The sequence below is a fragment of the Struthio camelus genome, chromosome 16, assembly GCF_040807025.1.
Source record: "Struthio camelus isolate bStrCam1 chromosome 16, bStrCam1.hap1, whole genome shotgun sequence".
NCBI lineage: Eukaryota > Metazoa > Chordata > Aves > Struthioniformes > Struthionidae > Struthio > Struthio camelus.
In genome coordinates this window covers 20,684,039-20,705,287 of record NC_090957.1, presented here as the reverse complement: position 1 = coordinate 20,705,287, position 21,249 = coordinate 20,684,039, and the positions used below count along the sequence as shown (strand labels likewise).

The following is a 21,249-nucleotide window of genomic DNA, read 5'->3' as shown; positions in this document are numbered from 1 at the left end:
GTCAGAGCCCCGTGGCGGAGCAGTTGGGCTGTGTCTGCAGTCCGGAGCCTTTTCCCTCTTTCCTGTCTTCCCACCGGAGCTGTTCCCTGGAATACACCCATCAGCAGGAGAGGGGTGTTAACACCGCCGGCTCCTCCGGTGTCCTCGCCCAGGCCTGCCCAAGGTGAGCCTGCTGCGCTCTCCTCCCGGCTGACTTTGCATCTCCTCGCCGGTCCCACCTCCCGCCCAGGCTCTGGTGATGGGGCAAGCTTGGAATTGGTCATTTTAAAGTCCCCAAAGCCAAAGACAGAACAAGACTGATACCATTTGTGGTGAATTGTTGTTAAAAACAGAAGTCAAGGTATTTAGGCCAAGCCAGTGACTTTTGGAGGGCCTGACTCCTGATTTTTGAACAGTTGGGCTGCTGAATATCGGCGTTAGGAATAGTCACCGGGGGAACACTGGTTGTTGTATATCCCAGTCAGAAGAGAATAAGAGAAATGTTGACACTTGCTGCCTTTAGCAGAAGGAGGGAGGGGCAGAAGGTCCTCAGACACTGTTGCAGGCCGCTTCTGCATGGAGCCAGCCGGTAGGTACGTCACGGGGCATCTTTAGCTCTGCTGGGACCAGCCCGTGAAGAGAGTGTTGGACTTTGCTGTCAAGAGAAAGTCATAATCTCTGGCAAATCCATCCGTGGAAAGAGTAAAACATCGACTGCACCAGCAAGCCTTTTCATTTAGTGCTTCGTAAGCAAGACACACTTAAGTTTTTGAAGATGAAATTTTCTAAAGTTTAGATGCTCCGAGAAGCTGAGCACAAAAACAAGCCTTGAAAGCTGCATCCGTAGTACTACTGAGCTCGGCAGAGCAGATCCATAAGCAGCTTTACTGCTGGAGAGGCTGAAAGACCCGCAAGGCTTTCTGAATTCAGCGTAAGGTCAGAGTATTTAGTTCCTATGAAAATCAGGCTGTTACACTGAGGTGTCTGACTTCAGGCGACGTACTTTGATGGGGAAAACTTTCCTGCCATGTTTGCTTTATCTCTGAATTAATAGTAATGCTGTTCATGTGGCTGGAGCAATCCATTTCTGGGATGTTATAATTCAGTTATTTCAGCTGATCATCTATTTTTCTGTCCCATCGTTTTCTCTCCCCCAACCCTCCCTGTAGCGTTTGGAGGTTACATTTTAGGGTTAAAATATTCAGCTTGTTCTAAGAAGTCTGTTATTCTATCACTTGTATATTCTCAGTGTGCTTGAGCATATATTTTTTCCTTATTTATTTTTTCCTTATTCTTGTGGTGTCTTAAGTTCTGGTTTCTGGGAGCTGGTTGTGTGCAGCCTTGCTAACTACTCGTGCAAGGCAGCCGCTTGCAGAGCAGAGAGTGTGGAGCCCTGGTTCAGGCAAAAGGACCAAGGGCAAAACCCCTCTTCTGCTCAGCACTGCAAACACTGACTGTACCGTCTGGCTCTCGGTGGAGCGAAGAGCAATAAAGGTGGAGAGAAATTTGCAGAGCCAGGGTCCACCCCGGGACCTCAGAGGAGGATTCAGCCCGCAGACGTCCCATGATGGGTTCTCACTGGGACTGCCTCTTTGGAAGAAGGTTGTTTTAAACTTTAAGAAGTAACGAAAGGACGTCTCAGCGAGCGTACCCGTTCCTGCGGGAAGCAAGCGATGTTGGTGTGTGTTGGCAAATGGTTTTCTTGCTACGCAGGTATCCATCAGGCGTGGCGGTGCCTGCCTTCGTTAGGTCAGCCAAACTGGTTCTGTTCCACTGGTTTTCACTCTTAACGTGATCTTACTAGATTTCAAATCAGAGCGACTTGCTCAGAATTAATGATTGATTCGTGTTGAAGGCCAGATGCTTAATTATCTGCTCTGGCTGTTTTTTTCATCTTCCAAGTTCCTGCTTGCTACAGTGGCACCGTGTTAAATAATTAAGTGCTGAATAACAAAATTACAACACACAAGTCCAAGGCTGTCTGAATGGCCATTATAAATCCCCGTTTTCAAAGGTTGCCTGTAAGGGTTCACTTCAAGGCTGGAAACTGGGCACATCAGCAAAGTCTCAGCGTGGAGCCAGCATCTTTCCTTCCCCAGCCCTGGCAACGGCGCAGCAGTGAGGCCCTGTCCCTGGGAGGGAGAAGGGCATAATTAACCCATCAAACAATGAGGCGTACAAAGTAACATATTGCCGGAGGGAGATTCTGAAGTAGCCGAATATTTTGTTAAGATCCCAAGAGGCCTCTGTCAGAATCACCCCGTTACTCGTTTAGCTATTTAGCTGGGCTGAAACGGAGTGAATTGGAGCTGCTCTTGAAAGATTTTTATACCTGTTTCCAGAAGCCCTTTTTCAAGGTCACCTTCTCCAGATGCTGTTCGCCGGCAGAGGAGGAAATCAGAAGCAAGAACGCACCAGACAACCCAAAGGAAAGAGTGGAGAGTGACTTCCTCCAAAGCTATTAAGGAAGTTGGTCTTTTTCATTAATCATAGCCTCCCCGAGGATCCCGCAGCAACCGGGGTCTAAAGGTACATCGACAGCTGCGTTCTGTGATGATTTGGTTGATTGGAACAAAATTAAAGTGTTCTTCTGAAAAGGATTTTGTGACTCCAAGAGCGCAGGCAGACTGAGCCTTTTGCCAGGACTGCTTCTGGGCTGTCTCAGTCGCTGTCTGCTGATGGAAAGTGCACGTTCTCAGGGGAGATTAGGAACATTAATTAGCCACTCTGCATAAAGAACAAGCTGGAATGATTTCAGTTCCAACGATCTCTTTCTCCCTAGCAACCCACTTCACAGGAAGGAGCGGTGAGACTCTTCGGCATCCTCTCCGGCACCATGAATGCCTGTGAATGGGAACCGTGTCTCTCCCAGCAGGGAACGCACACATTTTCAGCTGAATAGGAACCGTTGTTCAATTGCCCTAAGACTTGCAATGCACCCAGAGGCTTCACTCCTGGTAGCTAATCCCGAAAACTTGAAAAACGAGAGAAAAGGAAAGAAGTAACCAAGGGGCAGCATTAACAGCAGGTCTTCTCTGGCTCTCTGGCTCTCCCATCTGAAGCCACCCCGTATGTTTGGGAGGGTGCAGCCGCCAGAGCGGCGGTCCTGGCAGTCACATCGGGTTTGGGAGGTGACTGCTGCACTGACTGCTCTGAGCTGGGGCCCTGCAGCACTCACTTCATTCAGTGATGGGCATCTTAGACATGCAGGTGTTTAATAATAAAGCTGGGCCCTTTTTAACTTGCAGACCTCTCCAGAGATAGGAGAGCTCAGCCCATAAAGCTTATACCCCGAGACTGCTGAAGTAATGTCTGATATAAGCACGAAATTTCTGTAAGTCTCTAGCAGGCTTCTTATATCATTGCACAAGCCAGACCGGGGCTCTGCATTACTGCACACGTTCAATCTAGTAGGCTGAACTCATGCATAAAAGAAGCTAGTGCCCTTCAAAGAAAGTCATTCCTTTTTTCCATCAGACTCTGTTTGATAGAGTAGTAGCTGCCTCTGAGGCAGAATTAGGGAAGGGGAACCTTTTCTAGACACACGCTTCCTGGGAGTCTTGCAGAACACGCAGAACCATCCTGGGCTGCTCTGGCAGCACCCCGCGTCGCCTTCGCCCTGATGAAGGCAGCTGCAGTCATTTGTAGCTTAACTTTTTAATTCCCTTGATGTAAGCGAGAGATCAATTTTTTTTGACCCAGGGAGAAACTTTTACAGCAGATGTTTTTTCTTCTCTGTGGTTGCTCCCTCGTATGTGATCACCCCTGTGTGCCTGTGGGAGATGCTCTTTGCTCTGCACTCCCTGGTGCTGTGGGTTCTTATGTCAACATCACAGCCAGTTTCTTTTGAAATACCCTGAACATATTTTTTTGTAGCATGGGACTGAGCTTTGGGAAAAGGTCAGAGCGTCTGTCATCGCAAAGAACCTGGAGCTCCTTGCTCCGAGGTGCATCGGGAGACCATAATTTGCTCGTATTGATTGGAACATTTCAATTAAATTTTAGGGCAGAGATCTGCAGGCCCTGGCATGCTTAGTGTGTTCACATATTAACCATGAGGTTTGTTTGTCTCGAACTACCATCCTGCAGGCCAAAACTTACTTAAAAATTAAAAGTCGTTTCCATGGCCTGATTCTGTGGCTGTTGACTCTTCCTCCTCGTGGAGCAGAGAAGCCGTTTCTCTCTATGGAGGCGTTCATCCCGATAGAGCAGAGGCAGGAGGCCTGCTTGGGCAGGAGACTTTCCAGAGCTTTTCTGCGTGTGCCCTGGCAAGCAGCTCTCTTGCTAGAGGCCCCGGTTTCCCCCGGGTGTAACAGAGGAAGGGCAGATCGGTACGGATGCTCCCGGCTCGCTGGGCCTGCACAGAGCAGAGGCGCTTGGGGAAAGGTCAGCCAGGGCATTCGGTCTCCAAGCAGCGCTGTCAGGCGGAGAGAGGAACGTCCCACCCGAGGCATACAGACCGCGTGGTTCGCCCCGCTCTGCCTTTTGGAAAACGCCTGTAGCGGTTCCCTCACCATGACGGACTTTAATACTGGTCATGTTGTGATACCCTTAAATAAACTGTAAGTGAAGGTGCGATATGTGGCAGTGCTGTGCATCTGCACTGCCCGTTCCTGGCCAGCGCGGCCCCGGGAGGCTCCAGCCCGGGCGAGGATCTGGCCGGGTGCGAGTGTGGGTCTCGGCAAGGTTTCCACTGCGCTGCGCTCCCGGCCAGCGACTCGCCCGGTCGGCGAGGTGGCACGTGTAGGTCCTGCTCTCTTCGGTGCGGTAGGGAGCTCAGTAAAAGTGGTTGGTGAAAGCAGTTTTGCCGTTGGTTTAAGTTTGCACTTCCATGGTCAGGAGGGTCTCACTTCGAGGGAGGTAATCCAGTCAAAACTTTGATTTTTAGTTTAGCAGCAAGAGCTAATTAGAGAGATCGATCATTTGCGAGGAGTACTGAAGCAAATAAATAGTTCATCGCCCAACGCAGGATGAGAATGGCACCTAATGGAAACGGTGGGTAGGTCAGCATGGCCGTAATTTGGCTTGATGAAGCATCCGCACGGGCATGGTGTTAATGTGCTATTGATATTCAGCCAGCCAGTTTCCCCTGTGCAGGTCGGGCTTGGACTCGTTAGAGCAGAGCTGGGCACTGCAGCAGCAAATGAAGAGGAAAATTGAAGTAATGTTGTATTATAAATTTATGATTTCATCTGCCCGACCGAGGGAGCGCTGAGCGCTGGGCGATGGGGATTAGCCCCTGTGCGCTCGGCTGCGCCGGGCACGCGGGCTTTGCCGGGGAGCGCGCCGAGGAGGGTGTCTGTGGCTGGGCGCTGCTCAGTGATTTTTCATCGCGAGGTTCACGGTGGTGTTAATGGCGCTACTTACTTAGCAAACAATCCATTTATCAATACTGTTGTTTTAGAAAAAAAAAAAAGGAAAAAAGTCTTGTAAAGCTTACCTGTGAAAGATCTGATTTAATGACAGAAGTGATTAATTTCTGAGGGAATCCAGCTGTGCCATAAATATGCAAGGACTGGCCGGCGCGTGTGCATGGCCGCTCGGAGCCGCGGCCTCCTGCGCTGGCGTTGCCGGCCCGCTCTTCCCGGACGCTGTTTAATCCAGTAATCCAAATTCATCTGAGCATTTTTTATCTTCCTGTTTTAGATTGTGAATGATAGTAAGTTATATGTGTATATAAATCTAGTCAGAAATGGAGGGACTTGCTGTGGCACAAAAATAATTGTACACAGTGTATTAGTATTTTAAGGGCTAAATAAAAGCAGAGATATAAGACTTCAGGAAGAGTCACTCAGCTGTTAAAAATGTGCTCAAGTTCCAGTCCAGTTGCCATTATAGTCACTGCAGAGGTTTCTGTTGACTTCAGAAGGAGTGAGAACAAACTTTTTATGATAGTTTTTTGGTCCAGAGAGTTATTTTCCAAAAGATATCGGGACAGCCCGTTGAGCGCTGATGCGCAAAGGCAACGCTTTGTGGCATTTATCGCATTGCGATGGGAACGGGCAGTTCCGGTTTTTAAGCAAAGTGAGCGAGCAGGCTCTGAGGAGCATGAGGGAGGGTCCAATTTCAGGGGATCTCCACAGGGTAAAGAACAGCATTCGGTCCCAGAAGACCCAGCCCTAGTGGGGCCTGAGGAGGAGGGGGTTCTGCACCAGGGCCGAGAAGTGAAAGATGGACAATGCGTGTAGCCCTGTCACAGCAGTGCTGACAAACCCTACCTAGCTCGGCCTCTAGCAAGTAAGCAAACCTCAATTCTTCCATAAGAGTAAAATCTCTCTTCCTCGGCCTGGTCTTCACTGTTAAACATCAATTTGAGCAAGGGACCGGACAAGAGATGCTTGCAAAGAGATAATGAAGTCCTCTCTATCTAAATGGCAGAAAATTATCTCTCTGCCTTTGCATGTTTAATGGTTTTCGGAGACATTTTGATGTTGCCTAGATAGAACTGGTACATATTTTAATGCAAAATCACTTGGAACAGTCAGCTGGAAGTGAACCTGTTTTTTAATCTCTGAGTCTCTGATGGGCCATGCCCTATGCCCCCTGGGTATAACACTGCGTGTTGAAGATCGTGGATCCTTTCCAGGGTCCCATGAATGGCCAGCTGTTGGCTCCAGGAGGCTGCAGGGCGGGTGCTCCTCCCGAGGAGCTCCCACCCACCTGTCGTGGCTCTCAAAGAGCACCAATAGGTCTGTGCATGGCAAGACGTGTACTACATAACGCGGTACGACTCTTGGCCGAGCACCTGCTGGTTAGGCAAGCGAGCGGTGGTAGCTATGTTCATGAGATGTTTGCTCGTGGCCCTCTTGCAGCCCACTGGCGCCCATGTGGGTTGCGTGCTGGGCTGGGCTAGCTGCAGGTGGGAGCGGGCTGGAGCAGACCTGCACTCGTGGCCGTAGCCCAGCCTCGTTCGAGCGTCCACCCTCGTCAGAACGGCCTTGCCCTCTTAGCAACATCGTTTTTTACTTCTATTCACTACCTTAAGGTGGGCACTGTTGCTACTTAATGCAATTACTCAGGCACTTTTGTGAACAGAATGGTCTTGAATGGTATTTTTCTCACAATAAAACTTCAAAAGCTGCCTGAGGTTGGATGTGTTTCTGTGTGTATCCTAGAAATTGCTTTAGGAAACGGTTCTCATGTCTGAGTTTTACTTTCTTGAAAAATTAGAAGCTCTTTGACTCTGGCTCATTGCTATTGCTGCCTCTAACTCTTTGATGTGTTAACTGTTGTCCTTCACACTCCTGGGATAAAGAATTACTACTACCTTAATCTCCAACTGTCAATAGCTCTGAAGCAAAGTACATTCATTGTAAGCTCTCCAAATGTCAGAGCAAACCTGTGTTATGTGTTTAGCCTTAGCATTTGGCATTTACTCTTCCAGCTAAAAAGTATGCACAGTCCTTGGGCTGCAGATACCAAAGTGCATGTTAATTATGTGTGCGGCAGGTCTCGTGCACCACGCCAGGCAGGCAAGCGGTCAGGAAAGCAGGCTATCTCTAGATGTTTCTATTCAGGCTGATAATGAAATGTTGCTGTGGTTTTGCATGAGGAGAGTAAATCTTGTTTTTCAGTAGCTTCTGTAAAATCGAGTTTCAGCCATCCTCCATGTAATTTTGCATTATATTTAAAATCAAACAAAAAACCCTTACTAATCTTCAAACTTCTCTCTCTCTCTCTCTCTCTCTTTCTCTCTTTTATTTTATTTTACTATTTTATTTTATTTTTACGTTTCTGTGATCAAGGTTACCCAAATTTTGTTGCAACGTATGGCCGAGGATATCCTGGATTTGCCCCAAGTTACAGCTATCAATTCCCAGGTATGTACATTTCATTTGCAGATTTACTTTTTCCCCCCTTCTTTCCTTCTTTATTTTTTCCCTTATTTTTAAAAAAAACTTAGCTGCAAGTTGAGACAGGAAAGTCTACAGGGAGCATCTCACACAACAACTTTTTTTTGACTATTTTTAAGAAAGAATAAATATGTAGAGATACATATTTTTAATATATTTTTATTAATGTGTAAATTGGTACTGGTTATTTGAAAACAAAGTTCTTAAATTAAAACATAAAGCAACAGAAATAACTTAAGAGCTATTACCCTCCCTTTGATGGGTTTTTTTTTCTTTTATATATATACTAGATAAGTATACATGCACACAGACACACGCACGCGCGCACACAGAGGCTCACACACACGTTCACATATTATTCTCTGGTAAGTTTATATTCATTAGAAGCGCAGTTTGGGGGTAAAAAGTCCAACATTCATGTATTCTCTACAGATGTCTTTGGTGTCCTCTATAGCGAGTAGCTTCTAACAGTGTGTCGATCATTCGGTTCTGCTTAGTTTTTTCCTCCCTTTTCTTGGCGTGGTTGTCAGGCTTTTGCTGCATTTAGTGATTTCCCTTCCCTGAAAGTTCTTCCGCCGCCGGCCGTAATTGCCCGGGCGCGGGAGCCGGCTGCCTTTCTGCGCGGCGCAGCGTGGATCATGAAAAGCCTTTTTCAGCGGCGCCCCAGGCGCTTTCCAGGGGCCGTCCCTGGCGCTAGGTCTCGCTGCCGTTGGCTTTATGGTGAGGCTGCTCCGAACTGAAGTTGTGCAGGAGAGAGAGCTGCTTTTTGTTTCACCTTAGGATTTCTCAGGGAGCTCTAACAGGCCGAGTTATGACTGCTGTGTTTATTGCTTACTAATAGCGAAAGCCCACCTGGATACCGTGGCAAGAAAATTTCTCTGTGCTATACGTTAAATTCATTAGTGTGCTTGTCACTTGGGTCACGCACGAACAGTTCCTCCGTCCTGTGCTGCCTTCTTTAATTGCCTAGAAAGGGAACGGTGGAAACACAGCTTTGCTCAGGTTAATTAAGAAACTGAGTTAAACCATCTCCTTACTGAACACGCTACAGGCACAGAAGAGGGGCAGCAGCTTAGCAGTGAAGGAGAAACAAGCACCTTACGGGGCAGGTCCTTTGGGATGGATTAGAGAACGCGGAGCAGTGCTTGACTGTCGCTCCGGCACGCTGGGCCAAAGACGCATCCTCATATTAAACACCGGATGATTAGGATGAAGCACAGATTGGGTGCATATTATTAACATCCATAAGACGGAATAATGTCCCGGCACTGTAGTTTCTTCAGAACTGGTTTCTGCAGGACTGATGTCAGGGAGGGAAGCAGTGGGGTGAGATTTTTTTTTTTTTTTAATCACTAAACTTTATAGATGTTAAGGCTCCATTTCGAACTCATCTACCTCTTTCCCACCTGTGCCACCACGCTCTCAAACTGAGCTAAATCCTTGTAAGAACATACAAATAAATAAAACAAGCGCTGTCTTGCCCAGGATGCTGGGGCTGCAGGTGGAGCTGCTTTGGCTGCCCCGGCCACATGCGTGCCGAGCAGCACCCGGCGCTCAGCACCGTCTTCCTCCTGCCCCTGGCGGCAGATGCCCCTTGCAGGCCAAAATCTGGACTCTGGTGTCGCTCGGGTTTTGGCCAGCTGGGTAGCGGAGGGTGAATGTGCTACTCGTGGTAGGACAGCCACCTCCTTGGTGGCACCACCTCCTGCTAGCTGGAGGAGGGAGTCACCTCCGTTGCCCTGCAGTCGCCACGTGCTGCCTTTACCCAGCCTGTTTAACCCTCCGGCAGCCCTGCGACACCTACCCGTGGAAAATTAATGAGGAGAGACCTCGGCTCCTGCGGCGCGGTCCGGTGGGCAGGCCAGCGGAAGGGCCCCGCGGCGCGGAGAGCGCCCCGGGGCGCCGGCACGGACCGCCCTGGGGCCGGGCCCCGGCGTTGCTTCCCCCATGCCTCTCCGGCAGCAAGCAGTAATTTCGGCATAAAGGGGAGAGAGCTGTACCCCTCGCCGTGTGCAAGCTTCCTCCTGCTGCCCCGAGGAGCTCCGCTTTCCTGGAGGAAGCAGCCCTGGCTTGCAAAGCGTAATTACAAGTCTTGTCACCCCTCTCCACCGAATTGGCCTGAAACCCTAGCTATTGAGCGCATACGTAGTGTTTCTAAAACCTCCTTCAGGTAGGCGAGTCCGTCAAACGCGGGCATGCCCTCCCGCGCGCTAGCACTCGCCAGGGCCAGCAAGGCTTGAACGTGAGGAGACGGCGCGAGGGTGTTTGCGTGTCGTCTCGGCGCTTTCCTCCCAGCTTCTCGGGATTCCTTCTGCCGGTTGGTCTGCGTGAAGGCAGCTAAACGACAGACAGCTCTGATAAGCTAAATGATGAAAATTGGCAGAGCTTAGATGACTTTAATTATAAACATGTCTAAGAAGGAAACGTCTACCAGTTAAACGCAGAGATGCCGTCTAGCCTTCATCGTATATATTTTTATTAAGGGCCTGGTTTTTTCAAAACAGGCCTCCCAGTTATCTGCTAGTTATTTTCAGTCTCTTGCCGCGCTTGAAAACACCAAAGAAAATCAAAGTGAATTGTCACCTCTAAAAAGCAGGTGCGCTTAATTGCAGGCACCCACCGTGCCTGCCGCACTGACGGCCGGCTCGAAAATTGGGCTCTGAAGGAGAGCTGATGAAAGTCCTCTCCAGTGCTGCTGGGCTTTGCCTGGCCTCACGCTCTGCCCCCTTGTCCCTTCCGCCCCCACTGAAAGAACATGCTCCTTCCTTGGCGCCCGGCCCGCTCCTGCCCCCTCGCCGCCGCCGCCGGCCTTCGGGACGCCGTGGAGCGCGCGGCGCTGCCCGGGAGGGCGCCCGGGGCCGCCTGCCGCCCAGCCCGCGCTCTCTTGGCAGAAGAGGCAGAGCCCCGGCCCGCCGCCCGTGGGAGACCCCGGCCCCCGTTGTGCTCTAGCGGGGCCGGGGCGGGAGGAGCCGGCGCCGGCGGAGCGGGAACCGCCGGGGTCGCGCAGCCCCTTCCCGCCTCTCGTGTGCAGGGGGGAAAAAAGAAAAAAAAAAAAAAAAGAAAGAAATTGCGCGCCGGGCCAAATTGGGCCGTGCTGGGGTGACAGCGACAGGGTGCCGGTGGTGTCGTGACCCCCCCCCCCCCCCGCCGCGTTTTGGGGCTGCGGCTGGGCGAGGCGGGCGCCGGGGCCGGCTCCTGGCCCGCGGCTGCGCCGGACCCCGCGCACGGCACGGGACGCCCTCGTCGCTCCGGCCGCTCTCCTGCCTTCTGCCACCAAGTTACGTTTTTCCTCTAGGCGTTTACAGCTCAGTGCACAGCCCTTTTTCCTTTCTTTCTTTCTTTTTTTTTTTTTTTAATTGCAATCACTCCCTTTCTGTGTCGTTTTTTTTTAATTTCTGGGACTTATCTTTTCAGTTTAATCTATTAATTTCTGTTCTTATTTCACTTTGCAGACTATTTGCCGATTTCACAAGACATAATTTTTATCAACTAGTTCTTAAAGATGCATAACAAATTAATCGGGGTTTACTACAGTGCTAATGAGAGAGAGAGAGAGACAGAAAAAGCCTGGGTGGTCCATGTTTAATATCAATGTCCACTGAAAAAATGCTGCTCTTACTGGCTGGTTTGATTGACTGGACTTTTTATTTTATTTTTATTTTTTTTTAAAGGCTCCATATCCTCACTGCTTTGAGTTTGCTTTTTATTTTTTCCTTTTTAATTTTTTTCCTCTGCTTTGTTATGAGTTTTAATGCCCACTTGGAATGTAACTTACACGGATGGGGGTCAGGGGCGTCCTGGAGGCATGACTTCTCACAAACTTTTTAGAAATGACTTTTACTCAGGAAGCAAAAATGATGACTGGGTCCCCGTAAGCAGCCCCGAAGCGGCGTGCTGGCGCTTTTTAACGTGTGGACGTGCAGTAGTAGTAAAAATGGTACTTGCGGGGCAGCGAGGCTAGCGGCCCGTCGCTGGGACGGCCGGGCAGAGCAGGCTTCGAGCTCCGCGGCCCGAAAGCAGAGCGGCCCCGCGCCGGGGGCGGCCCCGCCGGCGGCCGCCCGGGCTCCGCGCGCCCCGTTTGCCTCGTCTCGGCGGCGCTGGCCGGGGCGGACGTAATCATGGAGCTCTGCCCCGGGCGGCGGCGGGGGCCTCGGCGAGCGGCACCCGAGCGCGCCCCTGCCCGGGGCCTCGGCCGCCCCGTCCCTCGCCCGGCAGCCGATGCTTTCCGGCGCCCGGCTGCTGCAGTCGCTTTTGCTTCCGTACTTTGCTTGCAAATCATGGGCCAATTGTGTAAATTTTGGCCAGAGGGACGAGCTTGTAGCTGCTAGCTGAAGCCGCGGCCGAGCGGCAGCGCTCCGGCCCGCTCCACTTCGCCTCTGCCCATTGGCTTTGTTTTTAAACAGACCCGGTTCTGCACCGGCGGGTAAAAAGCACACATTGTATTTAAATTCTGGGTTCTTTAAGTGCTTCTACCCATTTTATAAGTTTGTGAGAAGTAAATTGCATGCTTACAGTAGAACTGTAATGCATTTTAATGTTTGTTAATCCACTTGTTTAAAATGTCAGTGTCAAAGGCGCTACAATACACGGCTATGCTGTTCATTTCATTAAAGATGCTTGATGTAATAATTGGTTAGTTTTCTTTTTACTTTTCTGCAGGCGATAGCTTTTTTTTAATCTGTATGGCTTCTTATTATTTTGTTTGGGTTTTTTTGCTATGAATTGCTTTGCTTTTGTGAACTTTGTCTTAGTGTGCATGATTTGCAAACATTTCGGCTATTGTGAATTTTCTCATTTTTTGTAAATAGTCCATCTGTGCTTTTCTTTTTTTCTTTTTTATGACTTTTTTCCTGTAAGTAACTGAGGTAGAAAATAATAATAAATTGTTTACAACGGATATGCTGTGTTGCTGCTCTCTTAGCTTGCAGTTCTAATATTTTGGTTTGGACGCACCAAATAACCAGTACCAATGACAATTTAATAAAAGAATAAAACAACCAATGCGCAAAGTGTGTGACCCAGTGTTTGAAGAGCCTGCAGACGGAAGGTTGCCTGTGAGGTGTGTTTGCAGCAAAAGTTAAAAAAAGAAGACAACGCAGTTGTTAATATGAAGCGGGCTTCAGCCTCAAACCCGTAAACGTGTTAGAAACCCTTGTTGCAAACTCTCCAGCACTGACGTGCGGGGATCTGTTTCTGCTCTTTGGAAGTGGAAAGGAAAATCCAGTAACCCTGTTGCGTTGGAGGGCTGGCGGCCGCGGCGGGACGGGGGCCGCTGACTGCGCCTGGGGAGGGTGGAAGTTGCCATCGCCTTGTTTATCTCCCGGTGTACGTTCTTCCGTCGTTACCTGGATGGCTGGGGGTTGTCAAGTTGCTCAGAAGCCTCCAGCTCAGGAATTTCAATTTTTTTTGATTAAGGGTTTGTTTGCTTGTATGTTTGTTAAAGCTTATTAAAGCCCTTGCATATGGGGAGAGGTGGGAAAAACAAATATTTTCATGAACTTTCCAGAGCTCAGAGATATACACTTGCTTATTAATAATGATACTGTGTAGTCACTCGGAGAAGCCCAGTCTTGGGTCATGCAGTGCCGGGTGCTGTGGAAATGCAAAACAAGATGAGTTCAAAGTCCAAACTAATGTTTTTCATTACTATGAGAGCACTTAAACCAACTTTTTTTTAATCTGTAAGGCTTAATTTAATTTCTTGCCTCTTACCAGTCACAAACTGCTCGCTTGTAGGCCGTTCATTCTGGGCAAAAAGGGATTCTTAGGTAAAAGTGACTATTTGTGAGGCTTGCCTAGTGAGTTCAGTAGTTATTTTCTGACTCAAGAACAGGAGCTGATACCAAAGACAAGGGCGACTGTACTAATAACGCTGTACTTAAGGCTTCTCTTTCCTAGTGTCTGAAAGATGGAGGTGAGGTAAGGAAGGAAGTTCATCGACCTCTCATTTAGGACTCCCAGCAAATATTACACAGCTGCAGGGCTGGCTTTGTTCCTGCAGGTCTCTCGCTCGTGGTTTCCCCCTCCTTTATCTAGCGAGTAACTTCCTAAGGGAAGCGCCGTGGGGCTGGCAGGGAAGGAGGGTGTTTGTAACGTGAGCACGCCGCAGAGCTGGCGGCTGTGCGCGCGGTGAGCTGTGCTGCTGCCAGCCCCGGCAGATGCAGGCGACGCGCTGCAACGTGCTGAGCGCAGTAGAGCAGGTCTGGGAGCGCGTTCAGCTCGCTGGGAAGCGCGTAGACTAGCTTCCCGCCCAGGACTTAGCTGTAATTCTGCCAGGCTGTATCAGCCAAGGTCTGCCTGCAGACGGGACGTGCGTGGCACTTCAAGGACCCTGAGCCAGCTTCTCATGAACCACAGCACCCAGCTGAGCTGCTCTGCTGATGGAAGGAGGTTTTAAAATGGAAGCGCTACCTGCGCATGGCGGCTGCTCTGCCAGGAGGGAGTAACGAAGTTAGTATAAATAACAGGCAAGTCCTTAAAAGACTAGGCTTATATATAACATTTGGTAATGGGAGCAAAGTTCGTCTGGTCATGATACCTTATTATCAAACTTAACGTTAAGAAGGAAGGAGAATTTGCTGGCAGCTGCAAAACCGGGAGGAAATGCAAAAAAATATTTAAAATTGTCTATTCAGTTAGTTAAGCTCGTCACAGTAAGAGATGCTGATCGAAGTTGGAACTGTTTCTCGCTCCTTCCTCTAACCCTTTCTTAACTGCTTAAAATCTGTTCTAATCATCCCTGCGCTGCATGCCTTTATTCACCTAAAACACATTAGCTGCATCTGCATGGCATAAAATGTTTTACAAAGTGCATATTAAATCTGCTAGAACAACCTTAATTATCACTCTTCAAACCTCTCAGTTTCAGTTTCCATCAGTGAAAACAAACAATAAAGCCTGGACCTGTTTTAAGATTAAGAGTTTGGGTTTCTTTTGCTGGCAGAAGGCAGGCGGAAGAGGGGCCGTTCGCGCTGCAGTTGCATCCCCGGAGTGAGGGGCAGCTGAAACTGTCGTCAACAAACTGAGGATTGATATTGCAAAGCCTATACATTTCCAACCAGAAGGTACTCCGTCAAGTTCTGCTTAGACGATAGAGCTTTTGTTTTGATGCAGGAAAAATCTCATCCGGAGCTGTTCCCTGAGCGCAGGCAGAGCTCATGCAGCTTTGCCTTTTAGGCAAGCTACTTCTCTTATGTTGCAGGAAAGAACTGCATAAGTCTCCTCTTTCATCTCTCATTTTTCCCCTGCCCCTTACAATAATATCCTGAGTATTAGATTTTGGGTGGAATTTTCAACCGATGAGCTGCTGATCTAAATGAGTGGTGCAGCTTCCACCAATTTCCCTGGCAGCTGAGATTGGCTGGTAAAAACGCCGTTCCCCCATCCTCTCGCCGCGTCGATGCAACAGCCTCGATGCGTGTGCGGTTTCCGTTAAGGTTGCCCCGGGCAGCTCACAGCTCCTTCATTGCGGTCTTCTGAGCTGATGCCCCGAATAGCTGCGTGAGCAATAAGAACATCTTGAACGTTGAAGTTCTCAAATGCTGGTTGTCCTCCTGTTCCTAGCTGCCCGCTGATCCGCGGCATGGAGCTTGTGACGAGCTTTAAATAGTCAGGGTTGTTGCCCTGAAAATGAGTGATCCTAGAGGGACAGGGAGGACGGAAAAGGGAAAAAAACCCAACCCTGCCACTGTCATGGTCTCTCGTGAGCTCTCTGGGTTTCTGAGCGATGCTGCAGAGAAAGAGCTCCTAACTGATCCTTGCTGGGAACTGGCCACAGCTGCAGTGACTGGGAAACGTAAACCACAATAATTGCTCACAAGAGTAAAGAGGCATAACGCAAACACGCAAATATGGAAGAAAACATGGATTACCCTATGCAAAGAATAATGTGGTCTGGTAACGCCAGTTCTGCTGGAAGAAATCCTGCAGGGTCTGAAATAGCCAAAGTGCAATGGTTAGCCTGCAAGTGCCTCTGTAAATACGATTTTTAACTGTAAAGCTATTAAAAATTGAAGGGGGAGGGTGCAAAAAGAAACAAAAAGCTTCTGGAGATTAGTCGTCTTTATGCACAAAAACATTGAAACGTGAATGTTTTTCAGTCACAGTCACTAGTAGGATTTCAAGCTGCGCAATTAAGTTTTAAGTAGCTGCCAAGTCCTCCTTGGCGCAGAAGCGGCCGTCCCTCCAGTGCCACCCCGAAGGGCTTTAGGGTCAGCGTCACAGTGCTCTCCTCCGACCTTTCCTGTAAGGGGCGTTGTGGAGTAGACGGGGGCAGGTCCTGCCGCGGAGGAGCGCAGGTTCCCCGTCTCTGCCCGCGGGCTCCGTTGAGGTCTGTACGTTGCGGTGAAGCGTGGTTTTTTGGAAAGGCATTTCACTCCAAACTTAGAAACATCTAGGATGTGGAGAGTTTACTGTCCTTTGATAACCTTGTCCTGTGATTAATTATCTTCTCTTTTCCAGAGCTGCCTTTTGTCTCTGTTGAATTTTTCTAGCTGCAGCTTCCAGATACGAGTTCCTTTTATGCCTTTGCTCCTAGTTGAGGATCTGTCTTTTAATAATACTTACCCAGCGAGTTGAGATCATTCATAAAAATTTAAGCAAGCTGCTTAAACGAAATAGCTCATTTTCTATACCACCGAAGCAACTGAAATGAGGCCTGAAGCAAATCAGTGCCACTTTGCTGAACTTGAAATATATGCCTTAACGCTCTGCCGCGTAACCTGCCCTTGTTCGCTCAGCAGCCGGGACCGCAGGCCGGCGCTGCCGCGCTGCCTGCCAGGCCGGGGTACAGCGACTGCGCCGGTAGTCAGCCCCCGCAACGGTCATTTCCTCAATACATACCTTGTTTATTGAATGTCGGTGGTAGTTGTTTGGCTTTGGGCTTTAAAACGAGAAACGCTTCCATCGGAGTGAGCAACTTAGTACTAAACAGAATTACTTGCTTTTAGAAAGTGATTTAGTAACGATTCTCTTTCCTCCACCTCAGCTGCATTCATTTGAAGCTCATAATTCTCTGTGTTTCACCGGCTGCTAAATTAGGGAGAATCCAAATTACATATTGAGTGAGAGTGCTGGAGGCGGAAGGCATAGTTTTTCCTAGGACACGTTTGAGAATTATAGTGAACGCCTTAAAGCTCCTATAGGATATGAGCAGTTTCTAAATAGGGTTAAAAAAAATTCTGCCCGTTTCTGCTTGTTTTTTTTTTTAATAAATATTTTTCTTAGAATGAACCGTTTGCCTTTGAGAAGTTTGCCAGTTTTCTGTATGGTGAAATAATGGCAAAGGGCTATTACACTCGAGAAGACACAGAACGGTAATTTGGAGACAAACAAAGCTTTGTCTCACTGATGCATAAAGTAATTACTGGACAAAAGTGCATCATTCTCATTTTAAAAGCCGCGGCCTGAGTGGTAAACAGCTGAAAAATGGGTCGTTTACTGTACATAAAGTGGAAGTGCCAAATTTTAAATTAACTATATTTGGATTGTATTGTTTTGTTGAAATTCCAAAGCAGAAATATTTGTTCATAATAACATCCATCTGCAAACACGCGTCCCGTGTGAAGTGCGTTACGGCTGTCTGACGGTGAGAATTTTCCTCCAAAGTCTGGCCACGCATGGTACATGTTAAACAGCCGATGACTGTGCCTGGAATAAGGCAGTGGGCTGTTTAATGAGGTTTCCATTATGCATGATGTGCTGGATCTGAAGTTCGCTAATTTTCTGACCTGGTGAAATAGATTTTAATAAGCTTGATGTAACACAGCATTTAAAGACAAAGGGAAACACTTAATGTGGCTGTCACAATAAAGAGCTCCGAGCAGACTGGAAGATGTTAAAAGTGTTAATAGAATTGATCAGAAGCTTAGGAAACGAATTTCCCATTTCGGCGGCCGTCTGCCCTGTAGCTTGTTTGTTCCCTGCGTTTGCTGTTGCGCGGCGCCTGCGCCAGCCGAGCGGGTCCAGTGGTGGGGAGCGCCCGGCGCTGGGAGCGGGACCAGGCGGCCTCCCCGCGGGGCGTCTTGCTGGGCGTCGGGAGAACCTCACCTCCACCTCCACCTCCACCTCCACCTCCACCTCCCTGCAAACCCAAGCAAGCGAGTTACCACTAAAACACGAACACGTACTGTGAGTGCTCCGGCAGAACGCAGCTCTTTCACCAATTTTAGATGAAGTTTGATTTCTCTGGGTATTATTTTCTTCTCTAAATGCTGGGCATTTTAGTTGTTTGTTTAAAATTTGAAATGTTAGGGTTTTTTTTTTCCTTTCTCATTCATGTTTTCTTTATAGAAAGCGAGGGGGGAGACTGAGACAGAGAGGGCTGAAAGATAAAGGTATTAAACATAAAGGGATTGTCTTGCACGGGAGCTTTCCCATATGCGTGCTCACCATTAAAGACTGCATTTTTGTCCAGTAAATTGGACCCACGCCTGCCTGCCTTCCAAAAAAAAAAAAAAAAAGAAAAGTGAGCGAGAAAAAGGCTACTGGACTCTTCTGCTTCATGGTTTTGAGTCTCTGATACTTTTGAAATGAAGCCTAAAGATCCTACAAAGAGGATAACACTGCCTAATGGAAAGAATAATGCAAGCACGAACCCATTTGAAATGACAGCTGTGAGCCTCGCAAAGCTTTTCTGGGCTGATCAAAGCTCCCGGTAACGCTGTTTGAAAAGAGGATATCGGTTTCCCCCTCTCTTCTTCCCGTTCAACCTACTGGCAATTTTATATTCTAGACTTCACAGTTGTTTTTTTTTTTTTTCCTAGGAGACCAAGCGAGCCTCCTAAAGAGCCGCTGCTGGGAACAGCGGTGGGAGATTCAGGGCGTCCTCGGGTGCGGCGGGGGATGTAACCGCGGCCCCGACGCCCACCCCTGCTCCTGCCGGCCCGGGGATGCCAAGCATCAGTAAACTAGGAGAAATTATTTTGTTTGCCAGGCTTAGCTTCATGGTGACTTTCCCACTCTCCGTTAGGCGTGTCTCCTAATGGTGGTTGCTCTTCCGAAGGCCAGTGCTGGAGTCGGGAGAGGATGCGAGACTCTTAGCTTCTGCTTTTCTTCTCGTCGTAAATCCCCGAGCTCATTGCTGGCGTTTAAAGCTCCAGCCTCAGGAAGCAGCGGGCGTTCTCTGGGAGATGCTTTTTGATTTAAGAACTTAATTCCGTGATCTTCGTGACTCCTTGGTGGTTTGGCTGCTGTTTTCCGAGCGTTTTCTGGAGGGCGGCGGCGTGGCTCCCTCCGGGGCGCGAAACACCGGGGGACAGCGGCCCTCCTTAGCGATTTCCCATACAGGCGGCCAGAAAACCTGCGAGACCGAGCCCTGGGCTGGTGACTCGGGGGCGCGGAGACCCCCAGCCCCCTACGCGCGGCCGGGTTCAGCCGCCTGCTCCGGCCCCGCGGCCGCGGCTCTCGGCCCCGGCCGCTCCCGGGCTCGGTTTTGCGTGGGAGGGAACGGCCGCTCGCGGGGTTTGCGTTGGAGACGGAGGGGTCCGGCTCGGCTCGCGCGAGGCCGCTTCCGCGCTCGGGGGGAGGCTGTTGGTGCGGGAGAACGTTATCTGTGGAAAACTGGACGGCCAATGCCGGCTCCGGCTCTTGCCGGCAGTAAGGCAGCGTGACCCGGACCCGAGGCCCCGGGGCCCTCTGGGGCGCCGCGAGCCCCGCGCCAAACCTCTGTTGTAGAATAGCTGCTAGTCGGAGGGCCGGAAGTGGGCTTCTGAGTCGGTGGCTCCCGTTGACTCCCAAGCGCCCGCGCCGGGGCGGTCGCCTCCGAGGCAGCCTTTTAACAAAACGCCGGCGCGGCGCAGGCTCTCTCCAGCCCTCCTGGCGCGGAGAGCCCTGGGTCCCCGGAGGGTCTGGACCGCCAGAGCCTTGCCGGAGCAGCCTGCGCTCCCCAGACGTTGCCCAGGGAAGGCCTGGGGAGAGGTGGGTCTGGGGTCTGGCCCGTCACAGCCCGGGCTCCGCCGCTGAGCCCTCCTGCCCGGCCCGCGCCCCCCAGGCGACGCAGCCCCTGGCCGGGAGGCGCTGCCGGCGCGCCGCGCCAGCCTCCTGCGGGCCGGCGCAGGACGGAGGGGGCTCGCCGCCGCCTGCGTCCCCTCGGCGGTCTTTCGTGCTCTTGGAAACCCTGGGGCCGGGGGAAGTTTCTGGCGCTGCTGAAACGCAGACGCGCGCTCGCCGGTGCGGCGTGCGGGGCCGGCCAGCGGCTCTGGGGCCACGGAAACACGCAGAAGCCCCTGCGGAGGTTTTCCTCGGTGCTAATGAGCTGCACGTGCCTCAGCTCTCGTATGTTGATGAAGTGATGGGACGTCACAGGCAAGAGGATGAGAAAGGCAGAAGTTTCTTGTAAGACACAGGATGGGGTCAATATTAGTTATTGCGCTGTCACTGTAGATCACGTTCTTTAAGTTTTTAACTGATTTAGAAGTTTATAGACAGTGGAAGATTATTCATAGCAGAGGGTGACCAAAAGTACTTAAATAATACTGTAGGATTAGTCCTAAGGGAATTACAGAGATTTAGTGGTGGGGCTCGAGACCCGAACGTGCGAGAGCCCGGTTCCATCCGTGGCTCTGCAGATGCTTCACATGATCTTCCCCGAATCACCGGGCTTCTCGGTGCCCTGTTTTATCCCATCTTGGAAATGGAGAGGGTGTTGGCAGCAGGGCACTCCTGAGATGCACGGGTGCAAAGAGCTTCATCAGTACAGAACTAAGAGAGCACCGTTCTTGCATGCTGGATAGCATTAATGTGTTCAGCAGTGTGATGAGTGGCAAATTTGTTTTCAGTTGAGCGAGCTGATTGATGTGGTGCCTGGCAAATGTAATTTCAGAGTGTGGGATTGATTACTCTCAGTGTGTTGGATTGATTTAGGGATCCTCTGGTGATGGAGCCGGCCTGTGAGTCTGTATGGGGAAGCAGGTTTTCCCAATGTTGATAATCAATCACTGCTTCCCTCTCCCACTTCTGCAACCGTTACCGCCATGCACACGTGCTGATACCAGTCTTCCTCTGCTGACAGTTGTACCTCGCTGATAGCACCTTTCCTTGGCAGAATGCGAGCAGACCTGACTACACTTGAGTTGTCTGGAGTGCCGTGTCATACAGATGCTTTTCTCTGAGAATTAGGATAAAAGCTTTCTTTGGCGGTGGAGGGATTAATTTTTCACACATCTGTCCAAAGTGCACTCTGGAATGCAACAATACATCTTTTGTTCAGGCTCTTTCTATGGATTGCCTTCTCCACCCTTGTTATTTCATTTTTCTTTTGCATGACAAAACTTTTTGTCCTGCATTTCAAATAGATACTGAGAGTCCCTGGCAGCTGAACAAGAGAAACAAACTTTCCAGCCCTGCTTTTTATGCTGCTTTCAGGGGAGGTTTGGTGATTTGAAGGGTATTTGATTGGTTTTGGCAGAGGCATTTTATG

General features: G+C 49.8%; 1 protein-coding gene across 22 annotated transcripts in view; it reads left to right on the top strand.

The window, feature by feature from the left end:
* Positions 1–21,249, top strand: part of MSI2 (musashi RNA binding protein 2) — a 286,908-nt gene that overhangs the window by 219,385 nt on the left and 46,274 nt on the right. For all 22 annotated transcript variants that reach the window (XM_068909335.1, XM_068909330.1, XM_068909337.1 and 19 more), the window contains one exon: positions 7,725–7,799. In XM_068909335.1, coding sequence (XP_068765436.1) covers positions 7,725–7,799 — 75 coding nt within the window. The remainder of the gene's footprint in view (positions 1–7,724; positions 7,800–21,249) is intronic.